The following is a 17,909-nucleotide window of genomic DNA, read 5'->3' on the forward strand; positions in this document are numbered from 1 at the left end:
TACATATAAATACATACTCCAGAAGCCACCGTATGGTTTATGGTGGAGTGTACCATGCACCATTACTAGGCATTTCCTAAATTCCACTCACAAATGCAGCAAGGTAAAAACAACTATGTGTATGCCTCCGTACAAGTCCTGATTCATTTATGTTGTCTTTGCAGTTCTACATGAAATGTGTGTGGGTGGCAGTAGAATTGTTTTTTAGTCAGCTGGAAATGCTTGTTCTCTGAATTTTCTCACTAGTGTTTCATGAAAAGAACATTGTCTTCCCTCCAGGGATTCCAGTTTGAGTTCACGAGACATATCTGTAACACTCATGGGTTGATCAGACCTACCAGTAACAAATCTAGCAGCACAATCCTGAATCGCTTCAATGTCTTCCTTTAATCTGACCTGTTGAAGGTCCCAAATACTGGAGCAGTACTGAAGAATGGGTCACACGTGTGTGGTCTCCTTTGTCAGTGAGGTAAACCTGTCTGAAACACTCTCAATAAACCAAATGTGACTGTTTCCCTTTCCTACCATTCTCCTTACATACTTGTTCCATTTCATATTGCTTTGCAATGTTAGACCTAGATATTTAATCAATGTAACTGTGTCAAGCACCTAAACTATATCAAAAATTACAGGACTGCTTTTCTTACTCATCTGCATTGACATACATTTTTCTACATTTAGAGCAAGTAGCCATTCAACATGCCATATAGAAATTCTGTCAGTCTTACGTATATAGAGAACAGTAATGGCCCTATTGTATTTCCCTGGGGCACTGCTGATGATATCCTTGTCTCTGATGAAAATTTGCTGTCAAGGACAGTGTACCGGGATCCATTACTTAAGAAGTCTTACAGCCACTAACATGTTGAGAACCTATTCCACATGCTGAGACTAACAGTCTCAATGGGGTGTGGTGATGGATGCTTTCCAGAAACCTAAGAATATGGAACATGCTTGTTGCCCTTCATCCATGTTTGCTGGGAATAATGTGAGAAAAGGGTAAGCTGAGTTGTGCATGAGGGACACTTTCTAAATCCACACTGATTTGTGGACAGAAGCAATTTTGTCTCAAGAAAAGTTATTGTACTCAACTTAGAATATATTAAATATTCTGCAGGTCCATTTTTACACTTCTTTTACACAGGAGTCAAGGAGTCACCTGCACTTTATCCAGTCACCTGGGACTTTTTCTCTGGGCAAGAAATTTGTGACAAATCCAAATTAAATAGGGGCCTGTGCTGGAAAGTACTCTCTGTAAAAGTCTGCTGTATATCTGAGTGGTCAACATAGCTAACTGTCACATGGAAGACCCTGGTTTGATTCCTGATACTGCCAGGGAGTTTTCCTTGGTGGTAGGACTATAACGGGGTGCACTCAGCCTCGTGATGCCAACTGAGGAGCTGCTTGACCAAGTGATAGTAGCTCCAGGTCATGAAAAGTGTCAGTAGCAGGGAAAGCGGTGTGGTGAATCCATTTCTCTCCATACTACATCCAGTGATGCTACTGGCAGAGGATGATGGCAGTCGGTCAGTAACAATGGGCCTGCCAGGGCATGTGGATGGAGTTCATGCTTACTCTCTGTAAAACCAAATTGGAGTTCAGTTCGAATCTGGCAACTTACTTGTTTCAACTCTTTCAGTTGCTTCTTAACACCAGGGGTGCCTATTTCTATATCATTCATATAGGAATCTGTGCAGCATTCAAATGATGGTATTTCTGTATGATCCTCTTGTGTGAATGATTTCTTGAATGTGAAATTTAAAACTTTAGCTTTCACTTTATTGTCTTCTATTGCCTACAGCGTACTTCTTGTGAAATTTAAAACTTTAGCTCTCATTTTATTGTCTTCTATTGCCTACAACATACTGCTTGATGTATGACTGTGTCTTGTTAAATATTTCGGAGGTTCTGAGAATAATTTGAATCTCTACCTGCTTCATGCTTTTTGTAGATGCATGAATTTCTACAAACTTTTTCCTATCAACATTTCCACGGGCTTTTTTTTCCCCCACCTATGAGTACAACAATCTTTATTTCATCAGCATTTTCTTAATTTTGTTATTAAATCACAATGGGTCTTTTCCTTTCCACTTACTCGGAATGTCCTTCTCCAGGACCCAATTTACAATCAGTTTAAACTTTGTCTGTAATTCCTCTATGTCCATCATATTGGAACTAAATGTAGGATGCTAAAAACTGCTTATCTGCCCTTTTTGGCATAAATACTCTCTTCTAACCTTCTTGATGGATTTATTAACTTCAGTGAACATTGTCACTATGATGACACCATGATCACAAATCCTGTCTCTATACTGTCACTGCCCGTAAGGTCAAATCTGTTTGTTGCTACAATGTCTAAAATATTTCCATTGCATATGGTGTGTTGAGAAAATGTGTTCAGAACTGCTTCACAAGACTGTCTGTCTGTGCCACATGCAATGAATCCATAAACATCCCAGTTTATACTTGCTAGGTTTAAGTCACCTCCAACTAATAAAGCATGACTGACGTATTCCTGCATTATTGGACAAAGAATTTTTTTGAATGGTTGTACAGCTGTTATGGTGGAATCTATTGGCCAGTAAAAATATCCAATGTTTAATTTTATTTCACTTAGATCAGCTACTTTTGTCCAGATAACGTCACAGTTCGACTTGAGTTCAATCTCAATAGAGACAGTATTTTTTTTTAATCCAGTGAACACTCCCCCACTTATGGTGTATAACCCGTCTTTCTGATGTAGGAAATTCTTAGAATTATTTGAGCATGACATCTTTCCTGAAGGGCTGTAAATTTAGTAACTTTGTTATGAATGCTTCAAAAATGTACTGTTAGCATTTTGACATACAAAGTGCATTTACTGTATGTACAATTTGATTGTGATCACTGATCACTGCATATCAACTGGTGAGCATTCACCAACTGGTGAGCATTCATCAGGGGACCTCAAGCTATCGCCTAGCATTAAAAATAATAAAATAAAATAAAAAGTTAATTGCATAAGTGGAAATGAGCGTTTGGCGTCATTGGCCGGGAGGCCCCTCGTGGGGCAGGTCCGGCCGCCATATCGCAGGTCTTATTACATTCGGCGCCACATTGGGCGACCTGCACGCCGGATGGGGATGAAATGATGATGAACACAACACAACACCCAGTCCCTGAGCGGAGAAAATCTCCGACCCAGCCGGGAATCGAACCCGGGCCCAGAGGACGGCAATCCGTCACGCTGACCACTCAGCTACTGGGGCGGACATTGCATAAGTACTTGGCGGCCTGAGTAGCTGCTTCTTGTCTGAAGTGCTCTCCTGACCTATCAGTGAGAATCCCACAGGTCTCTGCCACATAACACAGACCCAGACATCAGCAGCCAAGACCATCAACGAATCAATGCAGCCTTTGACTGATACCCTTCACTTGTCTCCAAACCAAAAGACCCCAATCAGTTCTGGGTATGATACTGCATATCATGAGTAAGGACTTTACCCCTTTTGCCAATTGTCTGTACAAACTGAGGATGGAAATAGAACCCAAGCAACAGGTATCATTAGCGCTAACATGAGCCACAGCCTGCAGACGATTTTCGATAGACACATGCAGGGCCTACTCCAAATCTAGGATGAGGCCCTGTGGTAGACATATCAAGCATACATTGGATTTATTTCCAGCCCTGGAAACTATTTTCCTGATGGCCTACATAACACAACTAACATTGGAACTCCCGATGACTGGTAAACCTCTTGCCATGTGCTCCTGTGTGAATCTTGCTGAAGGAGTGGCCAACTGTCCACTCACAGCATGAACAGGTGAAGCCACACAGCCAGTCCCCACATAGACTTTCTGCCTCAATCAACATGAATGCACTACAACCCACTGCTTACTCTGCAGTGAAGGTGGATACCCCATGTTGGGTATGCTGTAAGGCACCTTGGTAGCAGAGCCTGTGGTTATGACAAGTAACACCTGTGGTGGTGGCCTATGTGATGTGCCAGATTCTCCACACCCCCAGGGCAATAGGCTGCAGACAGCTGATTGTGGCCGACACTGTCCTGAGCTGTTTGTGAATTGTGGCCAGGTCCTCATTATACGGCACACAGAATGCACATGACCTATTCATCCTACTACAGCTAATTTGAGTATTAAACTGTAAAAACACACAAATGAATGTAATATTTAACTAGTTATTCTCTTGAAGTATCTCAAGTGACAGCTGGCACATGACTGTGGTGTCTCCAATGGTTGCTTTCTATTCTCCTGATGCATCACAAATGGCAGCTGGTGCCTAACTGATGTGGTTTGTTCAGTGCCTCAGCAGTTGGAAAGGTGCTGTTTGAGTCACCCCAGCACCAAGCAAGATGCATGCTGTGTTGTTCACATCTGGAGATAGGAGTGCGAATATAACACCTGTGGAGGCAGGGGTTGACGTAACATTCTCAGGTGGGAAGGGAATGATTGGTGCCAGTTCTGGAGCCCAACAGTTCATGGATCCCTGTTTGGAAAGCTATCTGGTATATATAGTAACATATCGGCCACAAGTTGTAAGTTGCGATTTCTGCTGTTGGGTGGATTGATCTTCCTTGTCAAGTATGTAAAAAGGCTAGCTAATGGGTGGGGACCATCATTGACCACAAGTTGTATAAACATAACACTGAAGCTACGTGTGAACATCTGTTGTGCCAAGGGTCAAGGGTGTAGTCTGGATGAGATGCTCCATGGCCAGCAGCCTCAGACTCTGCCGCATCTCAAGCTTCCACTACCACGGACTGCCACCACTCAACACAATGCTTTTATGTCTTGTATCTATAAACATACATACTCAAGAATAGGGACAGCATTGTATTCATAGTGCTGTTTTCTCTGGTGATTAGTAGACAAAATAAAATTATCAGTAATTTGCAGTCTGTTTCTAAGCAGAACTTGGAAATGAAAAAATAAAGGTGGAACTTCTTCATATCATAAACATGCCCTTTGAAATACATGGATTGTGTCTTCTGGTCAGGCTATTGCAAGATATTCTGATTACCAGTATTTGTTACTTAATTTAGCATTACCAGGTGCATATGTAGATCCACTTCTCTCAAGCTTGTACATTGTGGACATGCCAAAAACAGAATCAAGGAAGTTTGTTTATGATGATAACTGGATACTTGCAACAAGGTCTACCTCAATTGAACTGTCAGAAGAAATCCTAAAGGAGGATCTAGATGTAATGAGAAAGTACTTTTACAAATTGAGACTCCAACCAAATGCCACCAAAATGGAGGTTTTCTGCTTCCACATAAATAATAATCATCAGAAGAAAACTAACATACAGTTTGAAAACACTACACTGACTCATAATAAAACACCAAAATACCTTAGGGTAACCCTCGATAGAGGTCTATCTTACAGAGAGCATCTAACAAAAACAGCAAACACAGTGAAAACAAGAAACATCATCATTCAAAAGCTATTTGATACAAAATGGGGAGCATTGGTGTCCACCCTACATTCTTCTGCTCTGGGCCTTGTCTTCTCAGTCACTGAATATTGTGCCTCAGTTTGGCTACACAGCCCATATGCACAAAAGACAAATGCCCAACTAAATAATACCATGAGAATTCTTGCTGGTGTCATTAAATTAGATGCAGGCAATAGTGCCAAACTTACTTAGATGTGCAGTCTTTTCACTGATTGTATATATTGATATTGATTTTCCTAGTGATCCTGTTGTTTCTGTAGCAGTGCTGCCAGCTTCTTGTATCAGTCTTCTTGCCATCAGGAATTTCAGCATCTGTGGTGTACATTTTTGATACAACTTTTCTCATTGCCACTAATAGCATCTATTTCGAAAAGGGGTGTACTACACCACAGTTTACATGCACATACAGAAAAAGTATAAAACAAGCTCAAAACTTTGAATGGTGAGGTCATCATCAGTGCAGAATAATCAAGACGCAGATGTTAAATCAGTCTGAGAGAGCAAACCAATCCAGAGAATGAACAAGTTGTGTAGTCCCAAACAATAAGACAAAACTGCAGGCAGTTATATAGGCATGGAGGTACCAAGCTAGTGGCTACTTGCAGCTGTGTTGATGAATGACTATGATGTTGGTCCACATTATGCTTCGCTATGGGAGTGATTCTGAATGCGGTGCCATTTGTAAGACATTTAGCTCCATGTGTTTGGCAGGTTGTGTGACCTGCTATTGGGCTCGGCTACAAGAATTTCATGTTCTCCACTTCTAATTATTTATTTGTATCAATAGATTTAATATATTATCACCTCAGCACTACAACAACTGCTCTTCTTTTATTTACATTTCATTTCTCCTGTTAGCAAATAATGTATTTCCCATACTTGACATACATATTGAAGAATGCTAGGAGAGCAACTGAAATATTATGAAAAACAATAACATTACCTTAGCTACAAACTTGAAAATCCAGGGATTATATATTTTTTTAGAAAGCCTGAAAAATAATTACAGATTTTTTATTCTCATTAATATTTTACAGCACTTGTAATGTTGTCATTGTTGTTTTATTTTTATTTCTCTTTTATATTCTTCTATTTTATCTTTCTTTAATTAAATGCTTTCTTGTGCAATTATTTGTTGATATATTCATGTGTTATTAACCAAGCACCCTGTTGTATCCATTCTCTAAAGTAAAAATCACACAATATTTATGTAGCCTGTGTATTTGTTTATTGCAGGTTCTGCCATTTACAGAACAGCCAGAGTGCAGGATTAAAAGCAAACAAAGACTGGAAACAAATTGAATATGAATGGGAACAGGCTGAAAAGGAAGAAGAAGAAATTAAGAAACATTCCCAAAGAATTCTCAACCGAGTAAATGAGTGCTCCATCACAGGTTCACGCACAGTGATACATCTTGGCGAGAATGGCATTACCACATGCATTGAGAAAATAGCTCAGAATGTAATTACAAATCTTTCATACATATTAACACAGACATGTAAATTTTGGATTCATAATTTTCATTTTGTTTATGATGGCTGCAAACAGAAGTACCTTCTCTATCTAATGCTTTCCAGCATAAATAGCAATTACAATTTGGCTGAAGAAGAACAGTCTGCATCCGACATGATTTACAAAAGCTCAGTGCACAGCTCTGTCAGTTGAAATTTGGAGCTGTTAATTGAAAGAAAAGCTCTGCACTTGAAAGCAAGAAGTCGCACAATGCTAATAACGTTAATAATCTTTAAATAAATTGTACTTATGATAATTTTTTTCCCCCAGAGCAGAGAGTTCTACAGTGATATTTATTCTACTGATATGAACTCATACCATAATTCTGCAAACTATAAACTACCCTCAGAATTGCATATATCCACTTCAGTTAATAAAATCTTTTGCTGAAACCTGGGAGAAGATTCCCCTCTTAGTGCTGCTATATGTTATGGCGTTATTTTATTTTGATATATTACTAACTTCTCAAAAACCCATATCAGAATGATGCATGAAGCACAGAGACATGTAATGGGAGACAGTATTCACAGAAACTTCAGAGTTCTCACTCTTTTTCTAGCTAAAGTACACACATTCACACATGTGCACTCACACACACACACACACACACACACACACACACACGCACACACATCCACACACAAATGGAAGGGGTAGGTGGAGATGTAGAGGGAAAAAGAGGGTGGAGAGGTTTAGAAAAGAGTGGGATGGATGAAATGGGAGGGGGGGGGGGAGGGGGGGGGGGGGGCGGTAGAAAGAGAGAATGCCCACATGCAACCATTCTATCTCTCTTTCCTTCACCAACCCTCTCTCTCCACCTACGACCATCACTCTCCTCTCTCTCCCCACTCCTTTGATCCCCTTTCTCTCTCTCTCTCTCTCTCTCTCTCTCTCTCTCTCTCCCCCTCCCCCTCCCCTAGCCTCCTCCCCCCCCTCCATACTGCTTACTACCCCTCTCCCTTTTGGATGACCATCCCACATGAATGTTCCGTATGATCCTTCCATCATCTCCGTCATTTGTGGAGATCACCATTCTCCCTTTTCATCACACTGCACTGTTCTTTCAGAAAGAGAAAAAAGAATACAAGAATATAAGGTTCTGGACAGATTGCCATACCAAAAGGCCAAGAAAAAGGAGCATCTACATCCTGCATACATCACAATGTTGTACGCTGCACTTATTATGGCAATGCCCTCTGTGCCAACAGTATTCTCCTCCATTACACATCCTACAGCAAGCCTTCAGGTCCGATCAACTGTGTCTTCTCCCATGATGGTTGGGGGTTCTTTCCTCTGCTTCCCTGACACCCACTTTGGGAGCAACAACTCCTCACCCTTGGGGACACCAATCCCCATCCTCCAGGTGGAGACTTGTCACCCTTGCCTGGCTTCTCACGCCAGGAAGGGGTCCTTCAGGACATTCCCCTCTGAGGTTTTTGCTGGTCTGCAACAGGATACCAGCGAGTCACTGAAGGAGCCACAGTCCGCTTGTTGTAGGGCTTCACAATCTTCTTCAGTCCCAGAAACTAATTCAGGGAAGCCCTCCTGGTTATCCAAACCCCCTAAAGAAAAGAAAGACAAAAAGAAGTGTCCCAAGATGAAGGAAATTCTGGTGACCCCCACATCATGGATTCCACATGTTGTCATTCTGTGGCCATGGAAATAATCACAGAGGTCCCTGAGGCTCCAGATCACACCACACAATGTGTCTCAGGTGACCCTGGGACATAACCTGTGTTCTTGGTCGCTTCGCATCCTCACAGCTTAGCGACAGCATGATTCGCCAGAGAAATTGTAGTTATTTTTTCCACCACCTGGCTGAGCTAAAACGTCTCTTAAGATCCTGCCCTGCTTTTTGTATTGCCCTTAGGAAACTTGGTTTCCAGCATTGCAGACTGCTGCCACTCATGGCTGCCAAGGATATTTTATGGGTTGTGCCGGTAATGATAGATTGTCGGGAGGAGTTTGCACGTATGTTACAAATTCTGTATATAGCAAACTTGTGCCTCTTCATGCAGCTTTGGAGGCCATGGCTGCTCAGATAACAGAATTTCAGGATTTTACCACTTGTAAAGTTTATCTCCCTCTCGATGGTGAAGTTCCTTAGAACATACTGTCTGTATTGGTTTCTCAGCTCCACCTAATCTTCCTAATTGTGGGTGACTTCAGTGCCCATAGCCCTTTGTGGGGTGGAACCACAGTCACTGGCTGTGTTAAAGATATTGAAAATTTACTGGCAGATTTCAACGTCTGTCTCTTGAATGATGGTGCTGCCACTCACTTCATGATGGTACATGGAACTTAATTGGCCATTGATCTTCCTATCTGCAGTCCTGGTCCCCTCCCATCCATCCACTGGAGGGTCCACAATGACTTGTGTGGTAGTCACCACTTCCCAATATTCCTGTCTCCCCCTTGGCATCACTCTTGTGGATGCCCATGTCAATGAGCTCTCCACAATGCTGAATGGGATGCTTTCACCTCCACTGTTGTTCTGAGCTTCCCTGCAAACGGAGGTACTGAAGCGTCTGTCCAGAATCCAACAGCAGCCATTGTATCAGCAGCCAACTTAGTGACCCCCTGTTCTTCGGGATGCCCCCCATAGAAATGGATGGAACTCAGAAAATGATGAGGCTGGACAGGTTTTAAAGTGCCATAAGTGGCATCCATTGATTGAGGATCTTGTTGCCTTTAAAAGCTCCATGCCCACACCCACCACTTAATAAAATGAAGGAAGAATGCTGGGAACAGTACATTTCAACCATTGGATCATGTACACCCCCTTTGCACGTTTGGGTCCTCTATGCATACCACATCCACAAAAAATACTCAAGCACCTCTCAGTGGATTGTCAATGTCATCTTCTTACCATCTGTAACTGTATCTGGAGCAAGGGAGAACTCCCATTTCAGTGGTGGGAGATCATCATCATCCCGGTATTGAAACCGGGTAAGCATACCCTAGAAATGGACAGCTATTGCCAAATTAGTCTCACTAATGTTCTCTGTAACCCAATTAGTCTCACTAATGTTCTCTGTAAGTTGCTCAGATGCATGGTGAGCCAGCAGCTGTGTTGCCTCCTTAAGTCTCAGAGCCTTTTGGGTCCATCTCAAGATGGTTTTCGCCATGGTTGTTCCACTGCTCATAATTTGGTTTGTCTGGAGTCTACCATCTGGACATCTTGTGACCATGGTTAATACCTTATTGCTTCTTTGACCTACAAATTCACATGGTGACATCTTATCTTTGCTACATTATATGAGTAGGGTCTCTGTGGCCCACTTCCAATTTTTTTCCAGAATTTCTTGTCACACCATACTTTCCATGTTCGAGTTGATGCTTCTTACAGTACCCCCCTCCCCCCTCCCTCCCACCCCATATCCAAGAGAATGGTGTCCCGCAGGGCTCTATAATAAGTGTCCCTCTCTTATTTGTAGCCATCACTCATCTAGCAGCAGCTGTAGGGTCTTTAGTATCACTCTCCTTGTATGCCAACGATTTTTTGCTCCTCTGGTGTTGCTGAACCCCTACAGCAGGACACCATTGTAAAGGTGCAGTCATGGGCCCTCACCCACAGCTTTTAGTTTTCTACCATCAAGACTCTTGTAATGCACTTCTGTTTCCGTTGTTCTGTTCATCCACAACCAGAACTTTACCTCAATGAGCTATTACTCAGTGTCATGGAGACTTATTGCTTTTTTGGAACTGGTCTGTAATGCCCAGATGATGTGGCTTCCACATCATCACCAAATTAAGCAAAGGTTCTGGCTACAACTTAATACACTTGGCTGCCTCAGGAACACCAGCTGGGATGCAGACCACACTACAGATGCATTCATAAACAACAAAGAACTTATGATTATCAAAGAAATTAATTGCTAATATTAAATATACAAATTAATACTTTCACAATTGTAGAACACTAAAATAAATGTATGTCTGGAACATTGATTTATAATGAGTTACAATTTAACAAAATTTTATTGGGCAATCAGTCAGTATCAAAAAAGCAGTGTTACTGAAATTAGCTCATTCAGCAGGTGTTCCGGAACTTTTGGATATATATGAGGGGGGACCCAAAAGAAACCTTATTGTTGTCATAAAAATTTATTAATGAACCTTTTTACAAAATTACTTCAGTCACCTTCAAAATACTCTCCATTACATGCGATACACTCTTCCCATGTTGGAAGCATGTTTGGAACTCTTCAAGTTTGATATTGTCCAGTGCCCTTTGCGAAGCTGTTTTTACCACCTCCACATCATCATGATGCTTCCCTATTAGCGTTTTTTTCCTTCGTGAAAATAGGAAAAAGTTGCACGGGGCTAGTTCCGCTGAATACAGAGCGTGGGGAACGACAGACCACCTCTGAGATGCCAAATAGTGGGTCACTCGTAAGGCCATGTGTGCTGGAGCATTGTCGTGATGCAGAAACCAGTCACCTGACTGCCAAAGTTCTGGGCATTTTCTCCTCAGCCAAGTAAAAGTGCTGGTTAACAGTCTGTCCAGGGGGTATGAATTCCCGATGCACAATTCCACGAACATCAAAAAAGACAATGATCATCGTCTTCACATTTGACCTCACTTGCCTTGCCTTTTTTTGGTCTGGGAGAGTTGGGAGTCCTCCACTGGCTTGATGCTTGCTTGGTTTCTGGGTCATACCCATAACACCAACTCTCATCCCCTGTAATGACTTTGTTCAAGAAGTTTGGATCACGTGCAATCTCTGTTTTCAAGTCCTGACACACATTCATGTGGATGGTTTTTTGCTCCTGTGTGAGAGGGCATGGAACAAATTTAGCAGCAACACGTCTCATGTGCAAATCCTCACTCAAAATCCGCTGGCACGAACTCCAACTGATTCCTGTCTCTGCTGAAATTTGGTCGATCGTTTGGCGACGATCCTCATTGATCTTTTGGTGGACCTTTTCAATGTTCTCCTCATTTCACGATGTTGAAGGGTGTCCAGAACGAGTTTGGTCTTCAACACACACCTCACCACGTTTAAAGTGCCCAAGCCACTTGAAAACCTGTGTGCGGCTCATAGCGTCCTCCTGGAAAGCTTCCTGAAGCATTTGGTGTGTCTCTGTTGCAGTTTTTTTTAAGCAGGAAACAAAATTTCACACACACTTTTTGTTCTTTTAAAGTTGCCATAACGACTTCACAAAGGTAACCCGCCAACAGTCAGAGAAACATAATACCACACTTGCACGTTCAGCTCTACACTGACGCCGTCTGCATAGCTGTTTCATGAAGGTCTCTACTAACACCATCTAGCATGAGAACCCTGCACTACATCTATGAGTGGCAGTGCCCTCGGAGTCCGGTTTCTTTTGGGTCCCCCCTCGTATACATTGTTGTACCTAACAGTGCTCCAATCTCACAGTTTAAGTAAGTAAAGCCTCACCATTGTTTCCAGAAAAGAAAATATATTGTTGTGCTAGAGAGAAAACAATATCTCAGTGACAGAAGACATTACCAAGCAAGAAATGCTAGTTGACACAAATGTACGTAAGTTTGTGAACACTGTTGACCAAATTTTAAAAGAATAGGTGGTTCTTGTTGTATGAGTACCTCAATACTACTGCACCCTGAATCCAACCAAACTGATATACAGTTGCATAAAAGAAGTGACTGTTAAAGGCTAAGCAAAAGCATTTGTGTATTTTAAAACAGCGAAAAGCAACAATGTCAGTGCTAATTCTTCAATGCAGTGGAAACTTGAAAAGATTGTGACACAAATTGGGACTGACAGAGCAACATTTATTACTTATAACCATAACAATACTTTGTGTACTTTTCAAAGCTCAAAGGTTGTAATATGTTAAATAACATTCAGTGTGCAAACTAATAGTAGGCTACAGAGTGATGTGTATAAACAAATGGTATTGAGTGTCACATTTGAGGAAAAGTGTAGTTGCTGTCACCAGTAGTGTCATAGTGAAGAACTTGAAACTTTCAGCACAGGTCAGGAGCATGTACAGGAACTATCGCTCAAGTTTAAAAGAATAGTTGTTCATGCACTGGGTAGATATGTATCCAGTAGAACAGTTCATAATGGGATGAAACCTCCATGATATGCAGCCACTGCAAAGAAACTTCTAAAGAAACAGAAATTACTGTAAAATAGATGTAAAACAAAGCACAGGGCTGTAGATAGATAGGCTGAATTAAACATGTTTGGCTGTCTTGAGAGCAATGCATGATGTATTCAATGACTACTATAGCAGAATATTGTCAAATGACATTTCACAAAATCTAAAGAAGTTCTGGTCATGTATAAAAGCTGTTAGGGGCACCAAAGTTAGTGTCCAGTCCCTAGTGAATGAGACAGGAACTGAAATTGAGGGTAGGAAAACAAAAGCTGAAATGCTTAACTTTGTTTTCAAATGTTCCTTTACTAATGAAAACCAAGGAGAATTGCCCCAATTTAATCCTCATACAATGGAAAAGGTGTATGAAATAACTATTAGTGTCAGTGGTGTTAAGAAACACCCGAAATTGTAAAAACTGAACAAAGCTCCAGGCCCCAATGGTATCCATGTCAGATTCTACACTGAATTTGTAACTGAGTTAGCCCCTCTTCTAACTATAGTCTATTGTAGATCCCTCGAGCAAAAAACCGTGCCCAGTTCTTCAAAAAATGCACAGGTCACACCTGTCCACGGAAGGGTTGTAGAAGTGATCCACAAAACTACAGTCCAATATCCTGGACATCAATTTGTTGTAGAATCTTAGAACATATTTTGAGCTCAAATGTCATGAGATATCTTGAACACAATGACCTTCTCAGTCCCATCCAGCATGGATTTCAAAAACACCGATCATGTGAAAACCAACTCACACTATTCTCACATGACGTACTGAAAGCTTTGGATCAAGGCAACCAGGTAGATGCAGTGTTTCTTGATTTTTGAAAAGGTTCTGACTCTGTACCATGCTTATGCTTATTCTCTAAAGTATGATCATAAGGGGTATCAAGTGAAATTTGTGACTGAATTGGGGACTTTTCAGCAGGGAGGACACAGCATGTTATCTCGGATGGAGAGTCATCATTGATGTAGAAGTAACTTTTGGTGTGCCCCAGGGAAGTGTGTTGGAACTTTTGCTATTCATGTTGTATATTAATGACCTTGCAGACAATATTAGTAGTAAAAGCAAACATTTTGCAGATGGTGCAATTAGCTATAATAAATTACTGTCTGAGAGAGCTGCATGAAGATTCAGCCATATCTTGATAAGATTTCAACGTGGTGCAGAGATTGACAGTTTGCTCCAAATGTTCATAAATGTAAAGTTTTGAACTGCAAAAAGTGAAAAAACATAGTATCCTATGACTATAATATCAATTAGTCTCTGTTGGAATTAGCCATCTCAAACAAATACCTGGGTGTAACACTTTTTAGGGATATGAAATGGAATGACCACATAGGTTCAGTCATAGCAGACTTTGGTTTATTGGAAAATACTGGGGAAATGTAATCAGTTTACAAAAGAGATTGCTTTCAAATCAGCTGTGCGACTGGTTCTAAAATGTTACTTAAGTACCAGGTAGGACTAACCGGGGATATTGAACCTATACAGAGAAGGGCAGCCTGAATGGTCACAGGTTTGTTTAATCTGGGGGAGAGTGTCACAGAGATACTGAAGTAACTGAACTGGCAGACTCTTGAAGACAGACATTAACTATCATGAGAAAGTCTATTAACAAAGTTCAAGAACCAGCTTTGAATGATTACTCTAGGAATATACTACAACCCCTACATATCACTTACATGCAGATTCTGAGGATAAGATTGGAATAATTACTGCACACACAGAGATGTTCAAACAATCATTCTTCTTGTGCTTTCTAGGTGAATGGAACAGGAAGAAACAGTAATAACTGCTACAGTGGGATGTACCCTTTGACCTGCACCTTGCATGGTTTGCATAGTATAGATATATTCCAGTATCAAACATTTTAGTTGGATTACATGTGCAGGTTACTTCAACGTTAGCCCCTATAATGAGAAATGAAGCTCCTTTTTTTTTATGGAAAATTCATGAGATTCAGTGAGTGTTGGTTCTAGCAGAACCATCAACTGAATTTTTTTAACTGAGTTTATTCATTCCAATCAATGTTAATAATTATTGCAAATTACTGGAATGCAAATCTGTTTCTGTTTTGCTTTCTATAATAAATTGAACTTCACATAGTAACAATGATAAACAACATGATTGTGTCCCCCAGGATCTTTATTTTGGAGTTGATTTTATTTTTATTTGGCTCTGTGAATTAAGTTATTTACAAGAGTTGTATATGCAATTTAAAAAAAATCAAGCAATGCAGTAATACTGCATGTTTTTTCTATATGTGAAATTTTACATACAGATACAAATTTGGTTATGTGCTGTGGACACTTGGTAGAATTTATATTGTCAACAATATTGGTACAAGGAAAGTAATATATGAACAATATTACATGAGATCCTTTAAATATGGATACTAATTTAATTAGTAGAGGTTGTTGTTATTATCTGAAATGGAAGTTTTGCTTAATAGTAAAGTTAATGTTAAGACTATTTCATAACACTTAAATGTGAGTCATTTTAAACATTTTTGGAAGGTGACTGTCAACATCCATTAAGTAATGTATTAAATGCGTATTTAAACCATCAGCTGTTTTTAATTTAAACCCAAATATCTACCGGTTCCAGTACTGAGCGCTGCTCTGTATGCATTTAGTATTCGTATGTTTGCTTTTAAAGTCATTTGTCATGTATTTACATTCATGGCATGCACTGCACATTATAAGTAATGAATAATGCAATGTGGTGGCTTAAAACATTGTAACACTCATCCGTGAAGATAGTCCAAGACTGAAACTGGTAGATATTTGGGCTTAAAATAAAAACAGCTGGTGGTTCAAACATGCATTTTATACATTAATATCATTTTATTGAAACATGTGTAGTATTAAGTTTCATTCTTGTAAACTGTTTGAGTTAATAAATCTTCAGGTTGGTGCAGGCAAGAAATGCATATAGCAAGGATTTAGCATTCCTTATATAGAAATGTTTGTATGGTTTGAAGTGTGTGTTGTGCAAAGCTCAGGTGTTTCAAATGCAACACAACATTAAATCAAGTAATTATTTGGACATTCACCATTGTTTCTCCATCCAGCAAAACATTTTTCAGTAGAGTTGCTGCAACAGAGTTTTTTTTATTACAATAGTAATACCAGTGCCTTGATTTATTATTTTACAAATGTTGTTGTTGCCACTTTATACAAGATATTGTCCTCAGACTATCGAGTTCTCTTGATTTCATGATGTAAAATTCACTGTTATACTAAGATGAACAGCCAGAACATATCATTGTCTAGAGGTTATAACTTGAAGTCTTTGCCTACTGCAGGGAACTGAGCTTACAGCAAAGAGATGTGCTGGGAGAGAATTGCAGCAGCAGCATCAGGATGTAACAACAGTCATTGTTGAAGTCCATCAAAGTGAAACACCTGATGAAGATACAGAGCAAGTGCCCATATGCCCACCACCACCTGCCCCACCAGTAGCACCACTGTTGCTAAGTGACACGGTAAGCTTTTTTTACGAAGCTATGTCTCTTGACAGTTACTTATGTGAAAGACCGTGTTTTGTATTGAGCTGTGGGAATTAAAAAGTCACTTCATAAGCCTTAGAATAGATTTTTAATCAAACACTTGAAGCAAAATGGATAAGTGTACAAATGTTCAGGATTGCCAGGAATAGGAATCATGGTGAGAACTGTCAGTGTTATTGGCATCCAGGATGTTGGAATACAATCTTCATGATGAATTATGCTGGCCTTTCTTGGAAATGCAGTGATTGTCACCAACACCATATAATACTGAAAGAAGAGTAGCTACTTGTGAAACTTTGAGCTGATTTGGGAACAGCACAAGAACAGATAGCACAGTTGCAGTTTGCAGTAGTAATATTAGAGCTAAATTAGAGGACAGGATTACAATCAAGCCTTGAAATTAGTGAAAAGGTTTAGGAGATGTTGCAAGTCGGATACATTCAGTCAAGCTATCTTCAATAGTTTCAGTACTTTGAAGGCCAGCAACAAAAGCATATGAACAACACATCAATTTCAGATATTATTCAACAGTAAAGGCCATTAGATGCAAGCTAAGGCTAGACAGAAAGGTGTCCAGAATACCAAGAAGGCTTTATTGTTGGGTAGTAGTCATGGGAGGGAACTGTTAGGACTGGTGCAGAGTAATTTGGGAGAAGGTTATCAGATAACTAGCATTTTGGAGTCAAGTACAGAGCTCAGGATGTAGAAAACAAAAACATACTAACTGGTGGTGCAAACACCAGTGTGGACTGTAACTTCAGTTATACAATTGAGGATGACATCATACATGATATTGAGAATACTTCTCTCACTAATGTGAAGATCATGTCAATCTGTGAGTGGTATGATAAGTCCTGAATGAACAGTTGTGAAACATTTTAATTCAGAGCTTCAAAAATAGCTCTGGAGTGATGGTGTGACTGATGCAAGACTGTTGTATCACACACAGCATAGATTGCATCTAAATGCTTGTGATAAGAGGTTATTAAGGGGCTAATTATCAAGTGTGTCCAGTCTGACCAATGCAGTATCCATCCCATTTAAGTGCTTTCCAATTATTTTTCCTAGGCATTTTTAAGGGAAATTAGCCCAAAAAAATATAACTGCAGAGCAAATATAGTTATTCCAAACAGCTATTAGCACAATGCCATACTGCAGCAAGGACAGTGTCACGTATATTAAAGAACACTTGTTCAGTACCATCCTTCAAAATCTCAGAACCCTCATCAGTAAGAAGGATGCTCCCTAATATCCATAGAAAAGTGAAAGGCAGTTGTGTTGTGGGTTTTGGAAAATTATATGCAAATCAGTGCAATTGACAGGGTGTATACAC

General features: G+C 40.2%; 1 protein-coding gene across 1 annotated transcript in view; it reads left to right on the top strand.

Moving 5' to 3' along the window:
• Positions 1-17,909, top strand: part of LOC126474187 (serine-rich adhesin for platelets-like) — a 382,843-nt gene that overhangs the window by 305,339 nt on the left and 59,595 nt on the right. The window contains exons 8-9 of the mRNA XM_050101650.1: positions 6,695-6,920; positions 16,373-16,552. Coding sequence (XP_049957607.1) covers positions 6,695-6,920; positions 16,373-16,552 — 406 coding nt within the window. The remainder of the gene's footprint in view (positions 1-6,694; positions 6,921-16,372; positions 16,553-17,909) is intronic.

Source organism: Schistocerca serialis, chromosome 4 (genome assembly GCF_023864345.2).
Source record: "Schistocerca serialis cubense isolate TAMUIC-IGC-003099 chromosome 4, iqSchSeri2.2, whole genome shotgun sequence".
In the NCBI taxonomy this organism is placed as follows: Eukaryota; Metazoa; Arthropoda; class Insecta; order Orthoptera; family Acrididae; genus Schistocerca; species Schistocerca serialis.